This window comes from the organism of the source record quoted next, unplaced genomic scaffold (assembly GCF_019419815.1).
Source record: "Pyrus x bretschneideri cultivar Hongxiangsu unplaced genomic scaffold, Pyrus_bretschneideri_v1 Contig9, whole genome shotgun sequence".
Classification (NCBI taxonomy): Eukaryota; Viridiplantae; Streptophyta; class Magnoliopsida; order Rosales; family Rosaceae; genus Pyrus; species Pyrus x bretschneideri.
The window spans coordinates 8,539,201-8,565,492 of NW_025999831.1; the positions used below are offsets into that span (position 1 = coordinate 8,539,201).

The 26,292-nt window shown below is 37.8% G+C and overlaps 1 protein-coding gene across 2 annotated transcripts; it reads right to left on the reverse strand.

The window, feature by feature from the left end:
* Positions 1-19,712: 19,712 nt before the first annotated feature.
* On the reverse strand, positions 19,713-26,048 carry LOC103940438 (microtubule-associated protein 70-2). 2 transcript variants are annotated; one of them, XM_009350558.2, is made up of 12 exons: positions 25,964-26,048; positions 25,588-25,873; positions 25,214-25,299; positions 23,201-23,266; positions 22,930-23,100; positions 22,501-22,671; positions 22,226-22,381; positions 21,978-22,124; positions 21,090-21,161; positions 20,448-20,984; positions 20,181-20,368; positions 19,713-19,977 (listed from the first exon to the last, which is right to left on the reverse strand). In XM_009350558.2, exons 2-12 carry the CDS (start codon positions 25,802-25,804, stop codon positions 19,959-19,961), a joined length of 1,830 nt encoding a protein of 609 aa, XP_009348833.2. In that variant the 5' UTR covers positions 25,805-25,873; positions 25,964-26,048; the 3' UTR covers positions 19,713-19,958. The 2 variants fall into 2 exon arrangements, with proteins under 2 accessions (XP_009348833.2, XP_018501305.2); XM_018645789.2 differs by lacking the exon at positions 25,964-26,048 and having other exon boundaries at positions 25,588-25,930.
* Positions 26,049-26,292: the final 244 nt, after the last annotated feature.

A 26,292-nucleotide genomic window follows, 5' to 3' on the forward strand; every position in this document is an offset into this window, starting at 1 on the left:
ACTCACGGCACAAGAAGAAGGTAAGTTAGTGAGGGTGTTAAAGGAGTACAAAACAACAATTGGTTGGACCTTGGACAACATCAAGGGAATAAGCCCTACCACATACATGCATTGTATACTTTTGGAGGAGGGGTCCAAAGCATCTCGAGAGGCTTAATGCCGACTCAACCTTCCAATGATGGAAGTTATGAAGAAGGAGATAATCAAGCTCTTGGATTGTGGAGTGATCTATCCAATTTCGAATAGTTGTTGGGTGTCTCCGGTTCAATATGTTCCAAAGAAATCCGGAGTAACTGTGGTGACAAATGCCGAAAATGAGCTTGTTCCTACTCGAATCCAAACAGGTTGGAGGGTTTGTATTGATTATAGGAAGCTTAATGCCACTACAAGGAAAGATCATTTTCCCTTGCCATTCATTGATCAAATGCTTGAAAGGTTAGCGGGTTATGCTTTTTATTGTTTTCTTGATGAATATTCAGGTTATAATCAAATTGTGATAGCTTCGGAAGATTAAGAGAAAACCACTTTCACATGTCCCTTTGGTACATTTGCTTATCGTCGCATGCCATTTGGTTTATGTAATGCACCTGCCACATTTCAAAGATGCATGATGAGCATATTTTCAGATTATGTTGAGAAAATTATTGAGGTTTTTATGGATGATTTCAACGTTTTTGGTGATTCATTTGACGGTTGTTTGAATAATCTTAGTTTGATTTTAAAACGATGCATTGAAACTAACCTTGTGTTAAATTGGGAAAAATGTCATTTCATGGTTAAACAAGGCATAGTTTTAGGTCATATTATTTCTGAAAAAGGTATTGAGGTAGATAAGTCAAAGATAGATCTTGTGCGTCACTTACCCTCTCCTACTTTGGTTAGAGAGGTTCGTTCGTTCCTTGGACATGCAGGTTTTTATCGAAGGTTCATCAAGGATTTCTCGAAGGTCTCCTAACCTCTATGCCGCCTCCTACAAAAAGATGCACCTTTTGACTTCACCAAGGAGTGCACGGCAGCTTTCCAACTCCTCAAGGACATGCTAACCACGACACCCATCATTGTGCCACCGGATTGGAGCCTTCCATTCGAGCTCATGTGTGATGCATCCGACTATGCGTTAGGGGCTGTTTTAGGCCAAAGGAAGGACAAGAAGCCACATGTTATCTACTACACATCTCGGACGTTGAATGACGCTCAATTAAACTATTCGACCACTGAAAAAGAACTTCTTGCCATTGTCTTTGCTTTAGATAAATTTCGATCATATTTACTTGGTACTAAGGTTATTATTTTCACTGATCATGCAGCTTTAAAGTACTTGTTCACCAAGAAGGAAGCCAAACCACGGCTAATTCGATGGATGCTACTTCTTCAAGAGTTTGACATCGAAATCAAGGACAAAAAGGGAAGTGAAAATGTGGTGGCTGACCACCTAAGTCGTATGATACATGAGGAGGAACAATACCCAATTGCAGAAACCTTCCCCGATGAGCAATTGCTATCCATTAAGGTTTAGAATGCCACGAGTGATCATAAGTGATGGAGGGTCTCACTTTTTCAATCGAACCATTAAGGCTTTGCTCAAGAAGTACAACGTCACGCATAAGGTTTCAACACCTTATCATCCTTAGACCAATGGGCAAGCCGAGGTTTCAAATAGGGAGATTAAGCAAATTCTAGAAAAAACCGTGGGCCCAACAAGGAAGGATTGGAGTGTACGTTTGGAGGATGCATTGTGGGCATATCGCACGGCATATAAGACATCCCTAGGCATGTCCCCATTTCGGCTCATTTATGGCAAACCATGCCATCTTCCCGTGGAATTGGAGCACAAGGCGCATTGGGCCGTCAAAACATTCAATATGGACATTGATGCCTCTGGAATTCATAGGAAGCTCCAATTGAATGAACTTGAAGAGATTAGGAACGAGGCGTATGAAAACACTCGAATTTACAAGGAGAAGACAAAGGCTTTCTATGATAAGATGATTCGAGGCAAATCATTCTCCATTGGGCAAAAAGTGCTACTCTTTAATTCTCGCCTTCGCTTGTTTCCTGGTAAGTTGCGTTCTAAGTGGGTTGGCCCGTTTGTTATTACTAATGTCTTTCCTTATGGTGCAGTCCAAGTTCAAAGCTTGAAAACAGGACAAGAGTTCAAGGTGAATGGCCATCGATTAAAGCCCTACTATGAGAATTTCGAGGAGCATGTTATGGATGATGTACCCCTCCATGTCGTGGGTACTACTAGTGAAGGTTAGCATGGCGTATTCGTCTGGCTGGAAGACGTTAAAGCAAGCGCTTCTTGGGAGGTAACCCATGCATTCAACAAGGCGAAGATAGAACGTCCACTCCAAACCCAGATTTGCATTTCTAAACCCTTCTCCTTGCTGTTTATTTTATCATGCTTAGTTGTTTATTATTTGTTTGCTTTTATGTGCATCTTTGTGTGAAACATTGAGGATAATGTTTGATTTAAGTGTTGGGGGGGGGTAAACAAGTGTTTTTATGCAAAATTCGTGGGATTCTATCACCTATCACTTCTAATGTTGTTTCTCACTGTTTTTAAGTGTTTTTAGTGCATTTTGAGCTGTTTTGGTGTGTTTTGAAATAAAAATCCGAAAATTTGAAAAAAAAAATCGAAAAAAGTGTTTTGAAAAAGCCAAAAAAGAGTTGTTTTTGTGTGTTTGTTTGTGTCTTAGGGTACCTTCCAACACAATGATGAGGATTTGGTTTTTAATGCATGATTGTTAAAGAGAGTTACAAACAATGATGGAAGTTTGATTTGCTTCTTGGTTTATGCTTGGTTGTAGTTATAGTTTACGAATTCACATGTAATCACAAAGGATAAAATCAGTTTTTGTAACATGCTTGAAGGAAGGAACTCAAACAAACGCTACATCCCTGAGAGACTTGCGCCTAAACGTTTATTTGGAGAGTTATTAATCTGTGCATTCTTGTTTTCTAAAGTCGTTGCATGATCTCATTATTCTTTGCTTGGTTGCTACTTAGAATGCGTTTTATCATTATAGTTCCAAATACTAGAACTCATACCCGTTTCATTCAAAGCATGAAATTGATTAGCATAACAAATAACAAGATGAAGTTGTGTAGTAGTCACCACCATAGCCAAATAGCCGAATCCACCCTTGTCATTTGTACTGTAGGTTTAAACCCCTTTGAGCCTTATTTAGCCTATTTTCTTGTTAATCACATCACCCTTACCTAGCCTAGAATAGGACTTTCCATACCCTTGTTCTTGAAGTATAGTGGAGCATAACTTAGAAGGAATTCCCTTTGAGTGACATTCTTGCAGAAAACAAGTGTGGGGGAAGGGATTTTGTGAGTGTGTGTGTGCCAAAGTCTTAAAAGAGGCACGGGAAAAAAAGAAAAAAAAATGAAAGAAAAGAATTGTAAAAAGAAGAAAAAGAAGAAGGAAAAAAAAAGAAGAAAAGGAGTGAAAATAAGTGAGAATGAACTCACAAGTGTGATTGTTGAAGAAAGGGTCCAAAAAGTTTGAATATGGCCCTAAGTTTTGTGTGACTTCCCCTTGGGTGTTCAAAGTTGACTTTTGTGTTCTAAAGGGAATTCTAAGTGCCTAATTTAATACTTTGCTCACTATTGCTTTAAGAATGTTTGCTTATCCTTTACCTTTTGTTGTTAGCCAATACCCTAGCCCCGTTACAACCCCTTGACTTCTATCTTGATTGTGATGTGTTTCAATATGTGGAGTTTAAAATGGGTTTGAGCATATGGTATCCCTGGTTCTCGCGTCTAAGTAGTGGCATTCTATTCATGAGATCATATATATACATGTTAATAATTCCAGAAAATGCTTTCCTTGTTATAACATATGTGAGTGTTCGTCTACATGTTTACATCAATCTTCTCACATATACCTAGTGTAGGGAGTGTAATCAGAAAATCTGTGTGAAAATTGAGAGTACATCTAGTGAGGAATTGAGAGAATTCTCTAAGGCATGTTACTACATTCAAAATGTTGTTTTAATTGATTAAATGTGAGCTAGTGAATGGTGACTATGATTAAGTATGCTCGAGGGTAAGGATTGCTTAAATCTATGTGAGTGGTGATCTTTGACATGTTATGTCTCATTGGAAACCCCTGAGGCGAACGTTAGAAGGTTTAGATTGTTTATTTTGTTACTTTTTGTTGTTTGTTTTGCTCGAGGACTAGCAAAAGATAAGTGTGGGGGAATTTGATAGGAGCATATTTATGCGACTTAGTTAGCTTATTCTTGTGCATTTGTGCTATTATTTCCTAGTTAATGTCGTATTACAACTCAATTTCGTGTGTTTGTAGGTCCTATGGGTTAAAGTACCAAGAAAGTGCATTTTGGTGCATTTTGGAGCAATTTTGGACACTATGTGGATAGCTTGCATATGGGCCAACATGGATGGACGAATTTGGACTTCAAGAGGCTAGAGATGTGATAAGAAGAGGAAGGAACTAAGCTAAAGACAAAGTAGAAAAGGAAGTAGCTCAAAAGAGGAAACCCTATCCAAAACCTTATCTAAAACCTTATCCAACATTATCCAAAACATTATCCAAACCTTATCATGTCTAAATCCTAGTTGCAAGGGGACCTAAATAGATAATTCTAGAACCTATTTCTAGAAGCATCATTTTCTAAAAGGCCCAAATCAGCCACAAAACTAATTCTTTCTAGAAACCCAACAAAAGTGGCGCATCAAACCCTTCTAGAAGGCCTTGCCTTGCCTTGCAAGCCATTCCACCCTTTCCCTGACTTGTGCCACACCTTCCTAGGCTTAATTCCTTTTGGATTCTGATTTCTAGGGCCTAATTTTTTTTGGATTTGGGTTACACAAGCCTTATAGGAAACTACATGGGCCAAACCCCCTCCTAGGTGGATTTGATCACCCATAGCCGAACCCTAGGGCCCTAGTCCACTAAATCTGTTTAAGTGTAACCCTAATCTACTTAACCCTAGGACTATATAAACATAAAATCAGCCAAAATTTCGTACCACCCTTTATGCTATTCAGAAACCTTGTGCCGCAACCCCTATTCTCCATTCTTCAACCTCCATACACCTCCATACACATCTGCCACACCCCTACCACCATAATCAGCCATCCTCCATCCTTCTTAAACAAGAGCACACCATTCAAAACCCCTAAATCCACCACACAAACCATGTGCCACAGCAAGGAGAAGGAAAAGGAGCCTAGCCGTGCATGCCATTCATCCTGGAATTGCTGAAACGTTTAGGTGTAATCTTTCTTATGATTTCAATGTTTAAATTCAATAATCTTTGTTTTGCAAGCATGAGGAACTAATCCCCTTTTGGCTAGGGGGAATTTCGAAACCATGGCTATATTTGCATGATGATTTGATTACTTCCAGTTGTGATTTCATGAATGGTGAATTCAATTTACTTATCTGTTTTAATTAAAACTTGTTTATGTATATGAATTGAGAGTGCACACTTAATTTGCATGCATAAATCTGATGCTAGGGTATAAGGAAACTTCACAAAATCGTTGGGAACTTATATTCAAGAGTAGTTAAGATTGTTGGTCACAATTATGTTGAGTAAATTCTTGGCATAAGTATCATGCGCTTTCATAGTTACAAATGCCTCGTCAACACCTATGATTCCCATAGAACCTAATGATCTTTGAATGTTCTTCTATTATGTGCTTTCATATAGAGAACTTTTAAGGAATAATTTGATTGTAATGCGCTAATTCCATTCAATTCAATGACCTAAGGGAAATTTGAGAGTTAATTTAAGCGTACCTAATTAACTTGGGGTGTTGAGGTTCATAATTCATTGAATAAGCAACTGGAGATTGTTTTGTATGCAAGTATGCCACGTGTGGAGAAAAACCTCCTAGCTATCTCACCATCCACATAATTCCGTCCAAATCTGCCTAGTTTACATTATTGTTTTGTTTGTTTGATTTTCGTCCAAAACCAAATCCCCAATTGTCTTAGAGTGTCTAATTGGTTCAAATATGTTTTAGATTGTGTTTTTAAGAGTTTTGAGTCAAGTTAGAACCAATTTTCGTCCAAGTTTGTGTTTAGGCTCAAAACTGCCCAGTTTGTGTTTTTAGACAGTTTTGAGTGTTTTTAGCTTATTTTGAGTCTTTTTAAGTTAAGTGTTTAAAAGGTTAGTTTTACTTAATTGAGTCAGTTTAAAGTGTTTAGCAATCCCTCCTAATCCCCGGTGTAAGAACGATCCCTACTTAGTTATATGCTACAATTGTCAAAAGAGGGTTGATTTGTGTGTTAAGTTAATTTTCGCATCAGACTCTTACACGATGCGGTTTATCATGTTGAAAGTTCAAGGTTTATGTTTCATTGTCAGTCCTCTACATATGAGTTTCACTAGAATGAAGAGTTATTTTCTAAAATGGAAATATATGAACTTTGTGGTTTGATTACGCTTATTCTGATGGTTGGAGCTAAAATGGAACTCATGATGCTACACCTTTATTTTTCAAGTAATGAGTATAATCGAGGGGATGAGACGATCTTTATTTATATTATAATAAAGAACATTTTGAATTAACTGAAATGTTGCAAAGACTCTTTATTTTAGTATTGTAAACTTATATACTTGGAACCGCTCTTAATAAAGACTTTTCATTTTGTAAAATCTTATAAATTTAGGGGGTTTTTTTACTCATGCTACAAATACACGTGTCGTATTACAAGGATGGCATGACATCAAGTTGGTGGAAGAATAAGCCGACTTGTGACGAACGTAAGGAGTCTAGAAATTCATTTGAAATGATGGATTGTACGAAAATTGAATACCCAAGGATTGCTGTTATAGGACTTTTAGAAGGAGATGTAAGTTGAAAATGATAGAAAGGAAGTTGAATTCATACAGCTCACTCAAGGGAAAATGATCAATGATAGGAGTATATTTATGTGACTTTGTTAGCTTGTTTCTTTGCATTTAGCAAGTTAGTTTCTATTTATTATAGTGATTTAAGCTATTTTTGTGTGTTTGCAGGTTTAAATGGCAAAAGAGGCAAGAAAGTGCATTTTGGTGCATTTTTGAGCAATTTTGGGTTGGAATGGATAGCTTGCATATGGAGCAAGGTGGATGGATGAATTTGAAGTTCAAGAGAGGCTAGGAATGTGCGTAATATCTAGAGAAACAAATTTGGAAGCTTGGAAGATAAGGATTCAGCTATAAAGAAGGAAAAATTATCCAAATTACCTTATCTTATCTTATCCTTTCCTAATCATTTCCTACCTTGATTCCAGCTGCAAAGGGGACTCCTTTTCAGATTAATTCACCTAAATATATGGTTCTAGAAGCCCTATTCTTCTCCTACATTGGTGCCGCACCCTTTATCCCTTGTCCTTCTAGAAACCTGCCATAATACCCTTTCTAGAAGGCCATATCTGGTCCTATTCTATACCACTCTATTCCTTCTAGATGGCCCATTCTCTACCGTGTAACCCTAACATTTCCCCCCTAGGATTGTGCAATCCTTTTCCCTTTAGAAATTGTGCATAACCCTAGGCCTATATACATATTTATGCCGCATAATTCATACGACAAATATGGGAAAAATTCAGAAAAATACAAAGAGTGTGCCGCAGGTTTCTAAAAGTTTTTAGAGACTTGTGCCGTGCAAGGAAGGAAGAAGAGGAAAAGTGTCGTGCCTGCCACCATCCAAGGGAGTGCCGCTGCCTACTTTGGAGTGTTGGAGTGTTTCTGGGTTCTTTCTATCCTTAGTTTTAGTTCGATGTTTATTTTAATTTGGTTTTCAATTATGATGAACATGGGGAACCAAATTCTTTTTAGTTAGAGGCGAATTCAAAGACATGGACATATGTTTTATATGAATTGATTTCCTCCAATTATTGTTTCGTAAAACATGAATGCAATTCACTTAATTGATTTATTGAGAACTTATTCTTGTATGTTGAGTAAGGATGCATACTTAGTATGCATGCATGAATTTGATGCTAAAATATAAGGGAATTTCACCTAATCATTATGAACATATATTTACAAGTAGTAAAAGTCACTAGTCATGATTGTGTTAAGTAAATTCTAGGCAACAGTATCATGCAGTTCATAGTTACGAATGCCTTGTCAATGCTTATGATTTTCGTAGAACTTAATGATCTTTGATATGTATCTCTATCATGCAGTTCATATAGGGAACTTGATAAGAATAATTCGATTGCGTCGCTGAGTCCAATTCAATGAATTTAGGAAAATCTGAAAGTTAACTTGTGCTTCTCACAATTAATTTGGGGCATTATCATTCATGATTTAAAGGAATAATAACTGGAAATCGATTTATGTTGCATACGTGTCAAGTGTGGAGAGAGACTGTGACATCCCACGTCGCCCAAGGGAGTGATCCTTATATGTATATTCCCATCCCTACTTAGCACGAGGCCTTTTGGGAGCTCACTGGCTTCGGGTTCCATGGGAACTCCGAAGTTAAGCGAGTAGCATGCGAGAGCATTCCCAGGATGGGTGACTCATCGGGAAGTTCTCGTGTGAGTTCCCAGAAACAAAACCGTGAGGGCGTGGTCGGGGCCCAAAGTGGACAATATCGTGTTACGGTGGTGGAGTGGGCCCGGGATGTGGTGGGGGCCCGGGCCGGGATGTGACAATTTGGTATCAGAGCCTAACCCTGGTCGTGGTGTGCCGACGAGGACGTCGGGCCCCTAAGGGGGGTGGATTGTGACATCCCACATCGCCCAGGGGAGTGATCCTTATATATATATATTCCCATCCCTACTTAGCACGAGGCCTTTTGGGAGCTCACTGGCTTCGGGTTCCATGGGAACTCTGAAGTTAAGCGAGTAGCGTGCGAGAGCATTCCCAGGATGGGTGACCCATCGGGAAGTTCTCGTGTGAGTTCCCAGAAACAAAACCGTGAGGGCGTGGTCGGGGCCCAAAGCAGACAATATCGTGCTACGGTGGTGGAGTGGGCCCGGGATGTAGTGGGGGCCCGGGCCGGGATGTGACAGAGATCCTCTAGCTAGCCTTTCACCCATTCATTCACCCAAATTCGTACCCTTTTACTTTGTTTCTGCAAGTTCGTTTGTTTTAAGTTTAAAATTCGTCCAAATACCCCCTTAGTTCTTATTTGTGTTAGTTTAGTTTAAATTTGTCAGAATCTGTCCCCATTTAGTATTTTGAGTCTTTTTAGTTTAATTTTCATCCAAATCAATTTCTAGTACCTGTTTTGAGTCAATTTAACTTAGTTTGTGTGTTTTGAGTCTGTTTAGCTTATCTTGAGTTGTTAAAGTCTAGTTTTCTGTTTTTGAGTCTAGTTTAGTGTTTTAGAGTTTAAATTGTGTAGATTAGCATCCCTTCTAATCTCCGGTCTAGAAAGATCCCTACTTACACATACTACAATTATAGGGTTTAATTTGTGTGTTATTTTATATCACATCAAATTTTGGCACCGTTGCCGGGGATTAGCAAAATTGCTAATCTCCCATTTGTTTCTGGTTTGCTTTTCTTTGTTTTCTGATTTTGTTTTGTTTTCCTTGTTTTAGGTACTAGTGTATGACTCGACGTTCTCAACCTGTTCATTCACATATATTGGAGTTTGACGACGATTTTGAATGAACTTTGAGAAGAAAGAGGAAGCAACCAGAACTAAATCCACCTAGTTCTAGCTCTAAATCCAAATTTGAAGAAAAGGAAGAGGAAGAACAAGACATGGCTGTGGACAATCGAACAATCAAGGAACTTTCAGCCTCGGGGTTGGACAATGCCGTGCCTATTTGCATTCAATACCCTAGGGCAGCTCTGGACAAGACTGATGAGTTTGAAACGAAGTCTAGCTTGCTGCATCACATTCCCAAATACCATGGGTTGTCCATGGAATATCTGAACAAGCATTTGAAGGAATTTGAAGTAGTATGCTCGAGTATGACACCTATTAATGTGGATGGGAATATTTTGAAGATGAAAGCCTTTCCATTCTCTCTTTTGGAAAAGGCTAAGGATTCGCTCTGTGAACTAGCACCTGGAACCGTCACTTCTTGGGAAAGCATGAAGAGAGCATTCTTAGAGAAATTTTTCCCAATTTCGAGAGTCATTCTTTTGAGGAAAAGGATTAGTGGAATTCAACAAAGCCAAGGAGAATCATTTTCAGCATATTATGAGCGTTTCAAGACTTTAGTTGCATTATGCCCACAACATCAAAAGGAGGAAGAGCTTCTAATTCAATATTTCTATGAGGGACTCCTTCCAATTGAAAGACAAATGCTAGATGCTTCGGCAGGTGGTGCTTTGGTTGACAAAACCCAATTACTGCCAAGATCCTCATAGCCAATCGAGCCTTGAATGCACAACAATACGAGGGAGTTGGACAAAGAGACCCCCCACGACAACACCAAGTTAATGAGGTAAGTGCAATTTCCGAAATTCAATCTCAATTGGCTAATCTCACTATTCTTGTGTCAAAGGTTGTTGATGGCTCCAAAGTGCAATGAGCAAGTGTTTGTGGCTTGTGCACTATGCAAGGACATTCCAATGATCAATGTCCTCAATTGATAGAGAATGGATGATGGGAAAATGCTAATGTCATAGGATATCAAGGCCAAAATCAACCAAGGCATGACCCGTTCTCTAACACTTATAATCCAGGTTGGAGAGATCATCTAAATATGAAGTGGAGGGAACCTCAACAAACTCATTAACAAGGTGGATATAGACAACCACCTCCGGGACTCTATCAAGGGCCATTCGCACCACCACAACTTCCACCACAATCTGCCCAAACAAATTCAGGTTCGTCGTTAGATAACGATAAAATTCTTCAAGTACTAACTTCTTTGATGCAGGGCTTACAAAAACCAAGCCAAGGAGATGAGCGAATTAAAGAATCAAATGGGGCAGATGGCAGAGGTCATGGGACAATTTAGGGAACAAGGCAAACTACCTAGTTCAACCGTGGTGTATCTGAATGAAGGTTTTGAAACTGCTAAGGCTATCATGTTGAGAAGTGGTAAAAAGGTTGGAACCAACCCCAAAACGTCCAAACAAAGTCAAAAAGAGGACGAAAGGCTGCTGCTCGAGGAAGAAGAAGATGCCAAAGCCACAACAAGGGTAGAACAACCATTGCCACAGCCCCATAATGCCCCTAAGTCGTCTAATTCTGGTAAAGGTGGTTCAAATTCAATTCATTCTAACCCTATTCCACCCTTTACCCTCATAAGTTTATGCAATCTAAGAAAGAAAAGAATGGAAAAGACATCTTAGAGACTTTCAGGAAGGTACAAGTCAATATCTCACTTCTTGATGCAATAAAGCAAGTTCCAAGGTATGCTAAATTCTTGAAAGAGCTTTGTACAACAAGGAGAAGGATTTCGAACAAAGAAGTGGTAAGGGTAAGTGAGAATGTTTCAGCAGTTTTGCAACGAAAACTACCACCTAAATGCAAAGATCCAAGTAGTTTCACAATCCTTTATGTTATTGGTAATACCAAGTTTGAACATGCTATGTTAGATTTAGGTGCTTCCATTAATGTCATGCCATACTCTATTTATGCATCTATGAACCTAGGAGAGCTTAAAAATGATGGTGTTATAATTCAGTTAGCCAATCGTTCTAATGCATATTCGAAAGGAGTTTTGGAAGCTGTTTTGGTGCAGGTTAACCATTTGATATTTCCAGCAGACTTTTATGTGCTCGACATGGAAGATTCAGCCCATTCCACACCATTGCCGATCCTACTTGGGAGACCTTTCATGAAAACAGCCCGTACTAAGATAGATGTGTTCAAAGGGACGCTAACAATGGAATTTGATGGCGAGATTATTGATTTTAATATTTATGAAGCTATAAAGTATCCTAAAGATGATCATTCTTATTTTTCTATTGATGTATTTGATTCATTGGCACATGACTATCTTGACTTCTTGAAGAAAGATCCCCTTGAAACGACAATTACAAAAGGAATGAGACTAAAAAACAAAAGGGTAGGAAAGGACCACACTCACGGAATGCATGAGGAGGTCCTTGCCGTGCCTACATGTGAAAAGGAGGCCGAGATGATTGCTGTACTTGAGTCATTGCCATAACACATTGGTAAGCCTCCAATCCCAATTCCAATTCCCGTTTCTACTAACAAGTTGTTACCTTCAGTGATTCAAGCACCCATTCTTAAGCTTAAACCATTGCCGAATCATTTGAAGTATGTCTATTTGGGGAAAAAAGAGATGTTGCCCGTCATTGTCTCTTCATCACTCACGGCAATGGAGGAGGAGAAATTGGTTCGGGTGTTGAAAGAGTACAAAACAGCCATTAGATGGACCTTGGCTGACATTAAGGGAATTAGCCCTACAACATGCATGCATCGTATACTTCTAGAGGAGGGGGCTAAACCAACTCGAAAGGCTCAATGTCGACTTAACCCTCCAATGATGGAAGTTGTGAAAAAGGAGATTATCAAGTTTCTTGATTGTGGAGTGATTTATCCTATTTTGGATAGTCGTTGGGTTTCACCGGTTCAAGTTGTTCCAAAGAAATCTGGAGTCACTGTGGTGAAGAATGCAGAGAACGAACTTGTGCCCACCTGTATCCAAACAGGTTGGTGAGTTTGCATTGATTATAGGAAGCTCAACGCCACCACAAGGAAAGATCACTTCCCTTTGCCGTTCATTGATCAAATGCTTGAAAGGCTAGCTGGTCATTCTTTTTATTGCTTTCTTGATGGTTATTCGGGATATAATCAGATTGTTATAGCTCCAGATGATCAAGAAAAGACTACTTTTACTTGTTCATTTGGTACTTTTGCTTATCGTCGAATGCCATTTGGTTTATGTAATGCACCGGCCACCTTTCAAAGATGCATGGTAAGTATCTTTTCAGATTTTGTTGAGAACATTATTGAAGTTTTCATGGATGATTTTAGCATAATTGGTGATTCGTTTGATGATTGTTTAGCTAATCTCACTTTGATCTTGAAACGATGCATTGAAACTAACCTTGTTTTAAATTGGGAAAAATGTCACTTTATGGTAAAACAAGGCATAGTTTTAGATAACATAGTTTCGGCCAAGGGAATTGAGGTTGATAAATCGAAAATAGATCTTATACGCTACTTACCCTCTCCCACGTCGGTGAGAAAGGTTCGTTCTTTTCTTCGACATGCAGGATTCTATAGACGGTTCATCAAAGATTTCTCGAAGATCTCCACACCTATATGCCGACTCTTCCAAAAGGATGTGCCCTTTGTGTTTGATGAGGAATGTGAGAAGGCCTTCAAACACCTCAAGGAAATGCTAACTTCGGCACCCATCATAGTTCCACCATATTGGAGTCTTCCTTTTAAGCTTATGTGCGATGCCTCAGATTATGTGTTAAGGGCTGTTTTAGGCCAAAGGAAGAGCAAGCAACCATATTTCATCTATTATGCATCCTGGACTTTGAATGATGCTCAATTGAACTACTCCACCACTGAAAAATAACTCATTGCTGTTGTGTTTGCTTTAGATAAGTTTCGTTCCTATTTACTTGGCACTAAAGTTATCGTTTATTCTGACCATGCAGCGTTGAAGTACTTACTCATGAAGAAGGAGGCCAAACCAAGGCTTATTCGCTGGATGCTTCTTCTCCAAGAGTTCGATATCGAAATCCGAGACAAGAAAAGATGTGAGAACGTGGTGGCTGACCACTTAAGTCATTTGTTGCATGAGGAGGAGCCATTACCCATCCCTGAAACATTTCGAGATGAACAATTGCTGTCCATTGAGGTAAGTGAACCATGGTATGTTGATTTAGTAAATTATTTGGTGTCTAAGCAAGTTCTAAGCACCCTAAACAAGCACCAACGTGATAAACTTAAAAAGGATGCACGGTTTTATGTGTGGGATGACCCATACTTGTGGAAATATTTCCCTGATCAGATTCTTCGTTAGTGTGTGCATGAATCCAAGTTTAATTCCATTTTAACTTTCTGTCACACTTATGCATATGGGGGTCATTTTGGCACTCAAAGAACATCACTTAAAGTTTTAGAATGTAGATTTTATTGGCCTACTATATTTAAGGATGCTAGAACTTTTTGTATGAATTGTGATCGTTGTCAAAGAACGGGCAATATAGGTGCAAAAGATCAAATGCCACAAACCCCTATCTTTTTTGTTGAGATTTTTGATGTTTGGGGTATTGATTTCATAGGCCCTTTTCCTTCCTCACATGGTTTCACTTATATTTTACTTGCAGTTGACTATGTGTCAAAATGGGTGGAAGCAAAAGCCACCAGTACTAATGATTCCAAAGTGGTTGCAGCTTTTGTCAAAAGTAACATCTTTTCCAGATTTGGGATACCGAGAGTGCTCATAAGTGATGGGGGTTTTCACTTTTTTAATCGAACCATTAAGGCGTTGCTCAAGAAGTATAATGTCACGCATAAGGTTTCAACACTTATCATCCTCAAACAAGTGGGCAAGTCGAGGTTTCTAATTGCGAAATCAAGCAAATTTTGGAGAAAACCGTTAGACCAACTCGGAAAGATTGAAGCTTGCGTTTGAATGATGCATTGTGGGCATATCGTACTGCCTACAAAACACCAATTAGGATGCCTCCATTCGGCTTATCTATGGGAAACCATGCCATCTTTTAGTTGAGTTGGACCACAAAGCACATTGGGCAATCAAAACATTCAATATGGACATAGATGCGGCTGGTCTTCATAGGAAGCTTCAATTGAATGAGCTTGAGGAGATTAGGAATGAAGCTTATGAGAACGCTCGCATTTACAAAGAGAAAATGAAGGCCTTCCATGACAAGATGATTCGTAGCAAGACGTTCTCTATACGGCAGAAAGTGTTACTTTTCAATTCTCGCCTTCGTTTGTTTCCGGGTAAGTTGCATTCTAAATGGATTGGCCCCTTTGTTGTTACTAATGTTTTTCCTTATGGTGTAGTCCAAATTCAAAGTTTGAAGACGAGACATGAATTCAAAGTAAACGGACACCGTTTGAAGCCCTACTACAAGAATTTCGAGGAGCAGGTCGTGGAGGAAATACCCTTCCATGTCGTGGGCCTTATTGAAGCTTAAAAGGAGTTATCGTTCGGCTGGAAGACGTTAAAGCAAGCACTTATTGGGAGGCAACTCATGGGTTCAAATAAAAGAGACCTAGGAATCTTCTGCTCCACAACCAGATTTGCGTTCCTAAACCCTACTCTTTATTGCTTCTACTTTGCCATGATTGTCGTGTTTGTTAGTTGTGTTATTTGATTATTTATTTGTAAGGCTATGTTTGAAACATTGAGGACAATGTTTGGTTTAAATGTTTGGGGGGGGGGGGTAAACAAACGATTGTGCATTGATTTTCGTGGGATTTTATCACCTATCACTTCTAAAGTTGTTACTCAAAGTTTTTAAGTGTTTTTATTGTGTTTTGAAGTGTTTTAATGTGTCCTATAACATAAAATCCAAAAATTTAAAAAAAAAATCGCAAAAGAGTGTTTGAAAAACCCAAAAAGAGTTGTTTTTAGAATTGTTTTTGTTTTTGTGTGTTGTGTCTTAGGATACCATCCAACACAATGATGAAGATTTGGTTTTTAATTGCATGACTGTTAAAGAAAGTTACAAACATGGGTGGAAGTTTGATATGCTCTTTGGTTTATGCTTAGTTGTAGTTGTTATTAACGAATTCACATGTAATCACAAAGGAAAAATCAGTTTTTGTAACATGCTTGAAGGAAGAAACTCAAACTAACGCTACAGCCCTGAGAGACTTGAGCCTATACTTTATTTGGAGAGATATTAATTTGAGATGTTTTTGTTTTCTAAAGTTGTTGCATGATCTCATTATTTCTTTGCTTGGTTGCTACTTAGAATGCATTTCATCACTATAGATCCAAATACTAGAACTCATGCCCATTTCATCCAAAGCATAAAATTGATTGCATAACATATAACAAGATGAAGTTGTTTAGTTAAAACCAGAGCCAAAAAGCCTTACCCTTTGCATTTGTATTGTAGGTTTAACCCCTTTGAACCTCAGTTAGCCTAATTTTCTTTGTTAGCCACATTATCCTTACCTAGCCTAGAATAGGACTATCCATACCCTTGTTCTTAAAGAATAGTGAAGCATGACTTAGAGGAATTCCTTTTGATCTACAATTTGCAGAAAAACAAGTGTGGGGGAAGGTTTTTCGTTGTAATTTTATGAGGTTGTATGTTTGTGTGCCAAACAAAGAAAAGGGCACGGAAAAGAAAAAGTGAAGAAAAGAAAGAAAAAGAGTTGAAAATAAGTGAGAATGAACTCACAAGTATTGGTTATTGAAGAAAGGGTCCAAAAAGTTGAATCTGGCCTTAAGTGGTGTGAATCTCCCTTGGCCGTTTAAAGTTGATTTCTGCATTCAAAAGTAAATTCTAAGTGTTTATTTCATTACTTTGCTTACTATCGCTTTAAGAACTTTTGTTTATCCTTACCTTTCCTTGTTAGCCAATACCTTAGCCCGTTACAACCCTTAGACTTCTATCTTGATTGTTATGTGTTTCAATATGTGGAGTTTAAAATTGGTACGAGCATATAGTATCCCTAGTTCTCGCGTCTAAGTAGTGACATTCCATTTATGAGATCATATACATGTTGTATTAATAATTCCAGAAAGTGCCTTCTTTGTTATAACATATGTGAGTGCTAGTCTACATGTTTATATCAATCTTCTCACATATACTTATTGTAGGGAGTGTAGTTAGAAAATCTGTGTGAAAATAAAGGAGTGTATCTGGTGAGGAATTGAGTGAATTCTCTAAGGCATGTTACTACATTCAGAATGTTGTTTTAATTGATTAAATGCGAGCTAGTGAGTATTGACTACGGTTAAGTGTATGCTCAAGAGTAAGGATAGCTAAAATCTGTGGGAGTAGTGATTTTTAACATGTCATGTTTCATTGGAAATCCCTAAGGCAATTGTTGGAAGGTTTAGGTTGTGTTTTGTTTGTTTTGTTTTGCTCGGGGACTAGCAAAAGCTAAGTGTGGGGGAATTTGATAGGAGCATATTTGTGCAACTTTGTTAGCTTGTTTCTTTGCATTTAGTAAGTTAGTTTCTATTTATTATAGTGATTTAAGTTATTTTTGTGTGTTTGTAGGTTTAAATGGCAAAAGAGGCAAGAAAGTGCATTTTGGTGCATTTTTGAGCAATTTTGGGCTGGAATGGATAGCTTGCATATGGAGCAAGGTGGATGGACAAATTTGAAGTTCAAGAGAGGCTAGGAATGTGCTTAATATCTGGAGAAACAAATTTGGAAGCCTGGAACATAAGGATTCAGCTATAAAGAAGGAAACATTATCCAAATTACCTTATCTTATCTTATCCTTTCCTAATCTTTTCCTACCTTGATTCCAGCTGCAAAGGGGACTCCTTTTCAGATTAATTCACCTAAATATATGGTTCTAGAAGCCCTATCCTTCTCCTACATTGGTGCCACACCCTTTATCCCTTGTCCTTCTAGAAACTTACCATAATACCCTTTCTAGAAGGCTTTATCTGGTCCTATTTCTATGCCGCACCCATTCCTTCTAGATGGCCCATTCTCTGTTGTGTAACCCTAACCTTTTCCCCCTAGGATTGTGCAATCTTTTTCCCTTCAGAAATTGTGCATAACCCTAGGACTGTATATACATATTTCTGCCGCATAATTCATACGACACACATGAGAGAAATTAAAAAAAAATACGAAGAGTGTGCCGCAGGTTTCTGAGAGTTTTTAGAGACTTGTGCCGTGAAAGGAAGGAAGGAGAGGAAGAATGCCGTGCCATCCAAGAGAGTGCCGCTACCTACTTTGGAGTGTTGGAGCATTTCTGGGTAGTTTTAGTTCGATGTTTATTTTAATTTGGTTTCAATTATGATGAACATGTGGAACTAAATTCTTTTTAGTTAGAGGCAAATTCAAAGCCATGGACATATATTTTATATGAATTGATTTCCTCCAGTTATTGTTTTGTAAAACATGAATGCAATTTACTTAACTGATTTATTGAGAACTTATTCTTGTATGTTGATTAAGGATGCATACTTAGTTTGCATGCATGAATTTGATGCTAAAATATAAGGGAATTTGACCTAATCGTTATGAACTTATACTTACAAGTAGTAAAAGTCACTAGTCATGATTGTGTTAAGTAAATTCTGGGCAAGAGTATTGTGCAGTTCATAGTTACGAATACCTTGTCAATGCTTATGATTTTCATAGAACTTAATGATCTTTGATATGTATCTCTATCATGCAGTTCATATAGGGAACTTGATAAGAATAATTTGATTGCGTCACTGAGTCCAATTCAATGAATTTAGGAAAATCTAAAAGTTAATTTGTGCTTCTCACGATTAATTTGGGGCATTGTCATTCATGGTTTAAAGGAATAATAACTGGAAATCGATTTATGTTGCATACGTGTCATGTGTGGAGAAGGACCCTCTAGCTAGCCTTTCACCCATTCATTCACCCAAATTCGTACCCTTTTACTTTGTTTCTACAAGTTTGTTTGTTTTAAGTTTAAAATTTGTCCAAATACCCCCTTAGTTCTTATTTGTGTTAGTTTAGTCTAAATTCGTCAGAATTTGTCCCCATTTAGTATTTTGAGTCTTTTTAGTTTAATTTTCATCCAAATCACTTTCTAGTACCTGTTTTGAGTCAATTTAACTTAGTTTGTGTGTTTTGAGTCTGTTTAGCTTATCTTGAGTTGTTAAGAGTCTAGTTTTCTGTTTTTGAGTTTAGTTTAGTGTTTTAGAGTTTAAATTGTGTAGATTAGCATCATTTCTAATCCCCGATCTGGAACGATCCCTACTTACACATACTACAATTATAGGGTTTAATTTGTGTGTTATTTTATATCACATCAATCAACACTCCTCAACGAAAAGATAGACGTTTTATCATCGGAATGAATTCCAACATTCGGAGAATGATAATCAATTGTGGAATTGGGTATGTAGAGCACTGGATCATATTCCAATACTTTATGGATCGTGCATTTGAGGTGTGACACTGCGTTCCGAGTTCAAACAGTTCCCTCATTATTAGTGTAATAAAGAAAAGAAAACAAATATTTCCTCCTCATCATTTCCTGATCCAGACTCCGTCCTTGTTACCCAACTCATAAACGAGGGATTTCCCAAAGTAGTTGATTAGATTATATTAGAACATCACTCAAGTTAAAAAAACAACTAAAGGGCGACTCCTAACCAACAAGATTCTCCGCTTTGTGAGTGTTAGAAGGGAACATCTATCGTACACAAGCTTACTCTTACTTTGCAAATAGGTTTTTTTTTTTCACAACTCAAACCCGTACTTTTTGGTTATAAAAGAGCAACTTTTCCGTTGCACCAAGCCTCACCCTAATGTTAAAAAAACAACTAAAGGACCTTAATGTGAAATTCCAATTAATTTACCAAATCCTTCAGAGAGAACTCAATCAGCCAACTTATTTTGTTTTCCACGCAAACATTTGAAGACGATCACCAAACATTCAAGAGTACCACGAGGCGAAAACATACGTTTGGCTCCCAAATGAAAGCGTGTGCCAAAGTTGAGCCCATGGCCCCAAGAAATGCATCCGTGAGCGTTTGAACTCGAATTGAAAATTTCAAACATTGCTCACTTTCTAGTAAACCGATCCCTTGGGTCTGATTTTTGAAGGCATTAGGCATACACGAGTTTTATGTTGCCTTCAGTTTCCTTGAAAGAAGATTCTAACAAAACCTCATCTCTTTTGAAACTTTTTTCCAAAGTTGGTATTTCCAGGAAATATTAGTAGAAAAGAAATATACAAGGCAGGTTGACCTGAAAAACCTGAAGTCAGTTCTTTACAAATTGCCTACCCGGCGGCCAAGACAACTTAAATAGACGGAGACGGGAGAGGAAAATCATGACAAAACCATACATTCTAGTGACTGCAGTGCTGAAGAATCACAGAAGCGTCCACGATGTGGTGATTCTGTCATGGCCATGTACCTATGACCTGTGCGCATTTCTGAAAGAAGCAAAACCTTTGGTCAGGTGGATTAATATTTTTCGACTGGTGGTATCTAAAAGTTTTCAATCAACTTGAGGCACCATGCATTTTTTGTTTCATTTTATGCCGTCTAAGAACTGATCATGAACAGGAAAGACAGACTCGCTGCACCAACTATTGCATCATTGTTAGGCCATTTTAGATTGTACACGACTACTTACCTTGAAGAAAGTGTATGAGAACTATTTACTACCCCCCGGGGAGCACTTAAGCGCCGTGTCCGCTGATCATGCTCCTTAGTGACACGCATAGAAGAGACTTCTTTTTCCATTGCAGCTACTTCTCTCCGCATCTTTTTGGCCTCGACCTCCATTGCTTTGTTAAGTGTATCCACCTTCTTTGCCAACATCTACACCAGAAACAAATTAAGAAAAACACAAAAGTGGGAAGTGGTTGCAAAATTAACGAGATATATCCTACTATCTAACCTCAATTGCATCATCCTTGTCTTTGAGGGTTTGATCTTTCTCATGGCAAGCTTTCCTCAAAGATACGACCTCTTTCTGTAACATATCATACAGTACTCCAGAAACATAATCTTCATGTTCTCTCCTGGACTGTTCAGCCAAAGTTCCATTTGAGCTCTCCTCATGTCTACCTACTACCTCATTCATCCGAGTCTGATCATTGGCACTGTTAGGCATGCAGTCTTTCCCGGTTGCATCTGGGATTAGCTTATCTCTGTCTAGCAATCTACTACCACCATCAAACGATCTAGATGAAACTGTGGCTTGTTTCAATATTGCAGTGGCACTGTTGGAACGGTTGAAAACAGATTGTAAGTTTGATTTTGTCCTAGATAGATAGCCATTAGAGGACGATTTAGAAATGTTCTCAGCTCCACCAAGAGACTGACGCCTTGAAGGCCTGTTGCTTATGATTTTTGCATCTGGAGCCGCACGCGATTTCCCATTAGATGCTTTTAACTTATCCTCCAAAACCTTAAACCTTAATTGGTATTTTTCCTAAGAAATCAATAAATAATCAACTATTATGAAAAGGATTTAACACATTACAGATGAGAGTAACATAAAATGTAAGCACAGACCAAACTCAAATAGTTAGCATACCTTCAATTGTGCTTCTGCCTTTGCAGTACGCTCAGCTACAGCCAGTTTGTCTCTAAGCTGTTGCATTTCTCCCTACAACAACAAAAAAAGGAAGTCAATTTAGATCTCAACTAACTGTTCATTTCATTATTTGTTTTCACTTTTCTCCCCATCTTTTGAAGGAAAATAAACCATCTCAGAATACCAGCATGTGCACACACACATATATATCCAGAATCCAGATTTATACACAAGTGGACAAGAAGTCCACAATGAAAACAAAAACAACCAACCAAGACAACAGGAAAGTCCCCCTAAACCAAAGGACTAAACAAGGTAAATCCTTTAAATCTGAAGAAACCGAAGCCCAAACTATACACCCGAAAGAGTCTGGCTTTTTTTCCCCTTTCCTGGTAATTTATGCTTCTCTATCACCATGCATCTTAGCAAAAGGTCAACAATAATCATTGCAGGTCATCTATGGTATGAGGTGATAGTTCTATATATTAAACCTCTTCGGTTAACATGCACATGAATACTAAGATGATCATTAACACTTGAATATTATAAAAGATTCAATGAAAAAATTTCCAATTCATTCTTTTCTTTTTGGGTAATGAATCATATGTTTCATATGTTAATTGCTAATCCCTATGCAGGTATGCAGTTGCCTCATCCAACATGACGCAGCAATTACCCTGTTAAATCCTTGTGGATGGATATCGAAGAGGTTGTGGCGGGATTCATACTTGAGATAATGCTTCATGAAGCACCTAAGCCCCCCCATCATAAGGACAACCCCTTGGGTTAAGGATGCAATTTGTGATGATGAAACCAAATGACTATTTGTGTAAATTAAAGGAATTGTAGGCAAAGATGATGAGGTTACGTATTGAAGTCATAACATGCCTGAAAAAATTTCCTTTCTTCAAGCCATTGCTTTACGGGCATGACTTTGTCACTGGAGTCTTTCCAGTCATTTGCAACAACAGTGGCAACCCGATTTGCAGAGACCTTTGCACGAGCCACCTCCCGCTCCAATAGTTTTTTCTCCTCCTACGCAAGCTTGAATGTTAGAGGAAGTTTGCATTTGTGACAGACTCAGAACAACTACAAAGTGATAAGCAAGTACTGGAGTTCCAAGAAATGGTTATTACATTCATCTCCTGCACTTTCCGCTGGTAATCACGCACAGCATTGGCAGCAGCTCCACCGGCTAAAACAGCCTCCTCAAGTTCTCGAACAGTTTGTGTCAGCTTCTCAACCTCAGCTACCTTCTGTCTGTGCATTTTGTCAAGTATCTTGTTCTCCTCCTGATAATGGATAAATTCATATTATGTAAAATGGTGCCCAACAGTAGTAAACACCCCTGGTACATTCCCTCGATCACACAAATTGCATGCAGCAGGAAAACTCTGAACACCATACAAACCTGGCATATTTCAATCTGTTTCATTAGCTCTTGGTTTTTGTTTTGCAGATCGTCAACCAAGGATGCTTTTGCCAAAGCAATCTGAACAGTTCTCTCGGTGTCAAGCAGAGCAGCCTCTTTGGATTTAGTAAGCCGATCAAGTGCTCTGTTGTCATCCTGCAACTTGGTTACCTAAAAAAACAATACATCCAGAAGTATAAAAAAATATAGCTCGTTTTAATTATTAATCCTTATAAATAAAGGAGTCAATAGATCAATTAACAATATAGAAACCAAATACGTATTGAACACTCTATACCTCACATGTACAAACCAAATATGGAAGCAAAAATAGACACTCAAAACTGACAGGAAAATACTAAAAGTTTTTCAACCCTATCTGTCTTTAAAACAAAATTAAAGGGGTCATATTGCAGAACGAAAGTATACCTCCTGCCTAGCAAGCTTAAGCTCTGCCTCCAGTGGAGCAATGATGGCTTCAATGGGTGGCATTTCATCATCTTTCTGTGCAGCGTGAACTCTTCGAAGTGTGGCTTCTGCTGCAAATTGCGCAGCCAAAGCTGCTTTTTTCTCATCATTTATTTTCTTAATCTCAAGATTCTGCAAATCATAGTGTACTCAGTATATCGCAAGCAGAAAAGTTCAATGTTGGTTACAGAAGACAATACAATCAGGCAGCAAAGGAAACTACAATTATTACCTTGCTTTCCAAAAGAGCTTCAGTTGCTTTAAGCTTTTCATCCACTTTGTTAAGTTCATCTGTCAACTGAAATTATTAACCAACAAAAAAATTATCAGAAATTCCCATTTTTAATTGAACTTGAAATTTTCTCCTTATCGAAAAAGAAAAAAGAACTCAAAGCTTTCTCTCATCGACATAAAACGAACCTCAAGGTTTCTCCGTACCATGATTCAGTATCATTAAAGAGAGTAAATACTACAATAACTTATACTATTAATTGATCTCTCAAAATATCTTCTAAAAAAATTCAGGACTCCATATATTATTGACAGATAAAAGACTTGGCTAACTACTGGATCTTATCAAGCATCAAATAAAACTTGCTGGTCAATCCCAGACAATGGTTATTGAAAAGAGTAAGATATTGACAAATAAAATTTAACATGATTTTTAATAATCTTGATATCTTTTCTAGATTGAAAAGCAGCTTTAAGATAAAGTTGCTGATTAAGTTTTGCTTTGTAGCTACGTTAGATTTTTATTAGTTTCATTCTTGTAACCTGATTCTCATGGACATCTCACTCACTGTTCGTTCTAGTCTGCATCTAAAAAATTGTTCCTTAACAAGATAAAGAATTTTGATAGTTTTGTAATCTATAATCATATCATTGAGAAGAAGACATCAATAAATATTGAACAGAACAAAACTGAGATTAACAAAAAGACTAAGATTATGCAGTTAAGGAGTTCTTTTATTAAATTTTTATGAATAATATCTAATTCAAGTGGATAGGCAGGGATATTTTCAAAATTAACTACTCACTGTCAGTAGAAAATACATTAAACCTATTACATTTCAGGTTCTTTTATACTCACATTTTTATCACCGTGGCTAAAACTAAAACTATAGGTTTTTAACTAGAAAGCTTACGCCATGTATATGTAGCAAAAGGCAGGTGTTCTAATCATCCACAGGTTTGTCTAGTGAAAGCGGGCTGAATAAAATGTTGTCATGATCACCATATAAAGAAATAAAGCATAGATAAGTTGCAACAAACGAAAGTTACATCAAAAGACAAACGTTAGAGGCTCAAAAACATCCATCCACAATGTTAAGTACATTACCTTGAAAGTTCTAGATAACACAATGTTTTTTTTTTTTTTTGAACAAACGATATTATCTATGCTAAGGGGTTGGGGGAGTGGGCTAAAAGTCTCATAATAGGTTAGCAATAATGTGATTCAAATTCTCCTTTGGCAAGAATCGAACATAAGATATCTCACTTGCAAGTGAAGAGGAATACCACTAGACCGTAGTACTAAGTGGCAGATAACACAATGTTAGAACAGAAAAATAACATTAGTCAAACAGCAATACTTCCAGAAAAGTTAACAAAGGTAAAAACCAATAAACGCTAGATAAAATTGTAGACTGAAGATTTCAACTTTTAAGATTAGCATCGAAGACTATCACATCTCATATTTTTTGCACAGAAATCCAACTTACACACATATTCATGTTTATGGATATCGAACAACATTGCACAATTACAGTAACCAGACTCAGAACTAGTCGGTCAGAATGAAGTCGCACTTAACACAAACGACATACACGTACTAAATAATTTGCACTAGTTAAAAAGAACTAGAATACAGTTTTTATATAACAATATTTTTATGGTCTCCCATTCCTTCGTAATTTCTTAAGCATAGATTGATTAAGTCCAAAATTACCGTTTCATCAACAGAACATGTACAAACTACAAACATTGTTAGTAAGAACTTACAAGAAGCAACTTACAAACGAGTTAGTTGTCTGAAAATCTGTCTCATTCATATATTCTAGTATGTGTTGAATATACCACTAAGCAACAGTAATATTCCTTTCTTTGATTATGCAAACTGGTATAAAATAAAATTAAAAAAAAAAAAAAAAAAAAAAAAGAAAACAAAGAATCCGATCGCTAATGACGAAAGAAGAAAAATGCGATGAAATTACTGATAAGTGGGAGCACAAAACAAATAGAGTACCTCTTCAACCGCCTTTTCTTTAAGGCGCTCTGAATTTCTTAAAGACTTAATTTCCGCCACAGCATCTCCCAACTCCCTGTCTTTATCTGTGTAATTCCACTTCCATTTCATCAGTTTTTGTTTTTGATAAAGAATTTAATCAATTATTATATACTACATGAAGGGAAATTTAATTAAAATTAAGAAATGTATTTTTAGGAATATAATTAAATTTGATTTATCCGTTCTCCTTAGCTAGCAAATGCAAACTTCGAAATTTAGCACGGAAGAAGTCCATTCATTTATCCAAAAGATGAAACGAATTTGAATTCGATGAGATGAAAAAAAATGCTGAGTTCAAATTTTCCGGGAAAATGGAGAGAAGAGATGCATACCTCGGAGGTCATTTTCGAGGCGGTTGAGCTCAACACGGACTGGATCGGAGCCGTGCATGAGAGTGACGATGTCATCGACATCGGAGGCGGCACGGGAGATTCCGGCGGAATAATTGGTCTTCTTGCGAGCCCTGAAGGAAGATGAGGAGGTGAATGCGGGCGGCTTCGTCGGCGGTTCGTGTTCGCCGTTGCTAATGTGAGTAGTAGTGCTGGCCATTGAAATTGGGGAAGAAAAGATCTGGTGGTGCCAGGCTCATACGACGCCCTAAATTACAGGAACAGAAAGCTGCACAGAGAGAGAGAGAGAAACAGTTTTAATTTACTACTCTTTTCTTCTATTCTATTATATTCCTCTATAGGGAATTAGGGATGATACCTTGCAGTGTCAGTAAGTCAGGAAGGAGAGTAGGAGGAAGAGAGAGAGAGAGAGAGAGAGAGAGAGAGATAGGAGATTAAGGATCTAAGATGGGGTTTAGGCGGGGTTTAAATGCAATAGAGAGAGTTGATAGAGTGTGGCGCTGTGTAGGGTTGTGAACTGCATCCGACTTTGTTTTTTTTTTTAATTTTTTAATTTCATAAATAGTCTTTGAAATTGATCTACACTATTAAGATGGCTCTCAAAATTAAAAATCGATCAATGTAATCCCTGAAAATAGGTTTCTCAAATCAATGTGATCATTCTGCCACAATTATGTCAAAAATTAT

Coding starts and splice junctions, on each gene's coding strand:
- LOC103940438 (XM_009350558.2), bottom strand. CDS start 25,804: ATGGCCAGCACTACTACTCACATTAGCAACGGCGAACACGAACCGCCG. Junction 22,382..22,500: donor AACAGATTGAAATATGCCAG/GTTTGTATGGTG, acceptor ATCCATTATCAG/GAGGAGAACAAGATACTTGA. Junction 20,369..20,447: donor ACAAGGATGATGCAATTGAG/GTTAGATAGTAG, acceptor TTTCTGGTGTAG/ATGTTGGCAAAGAAGGTGGA.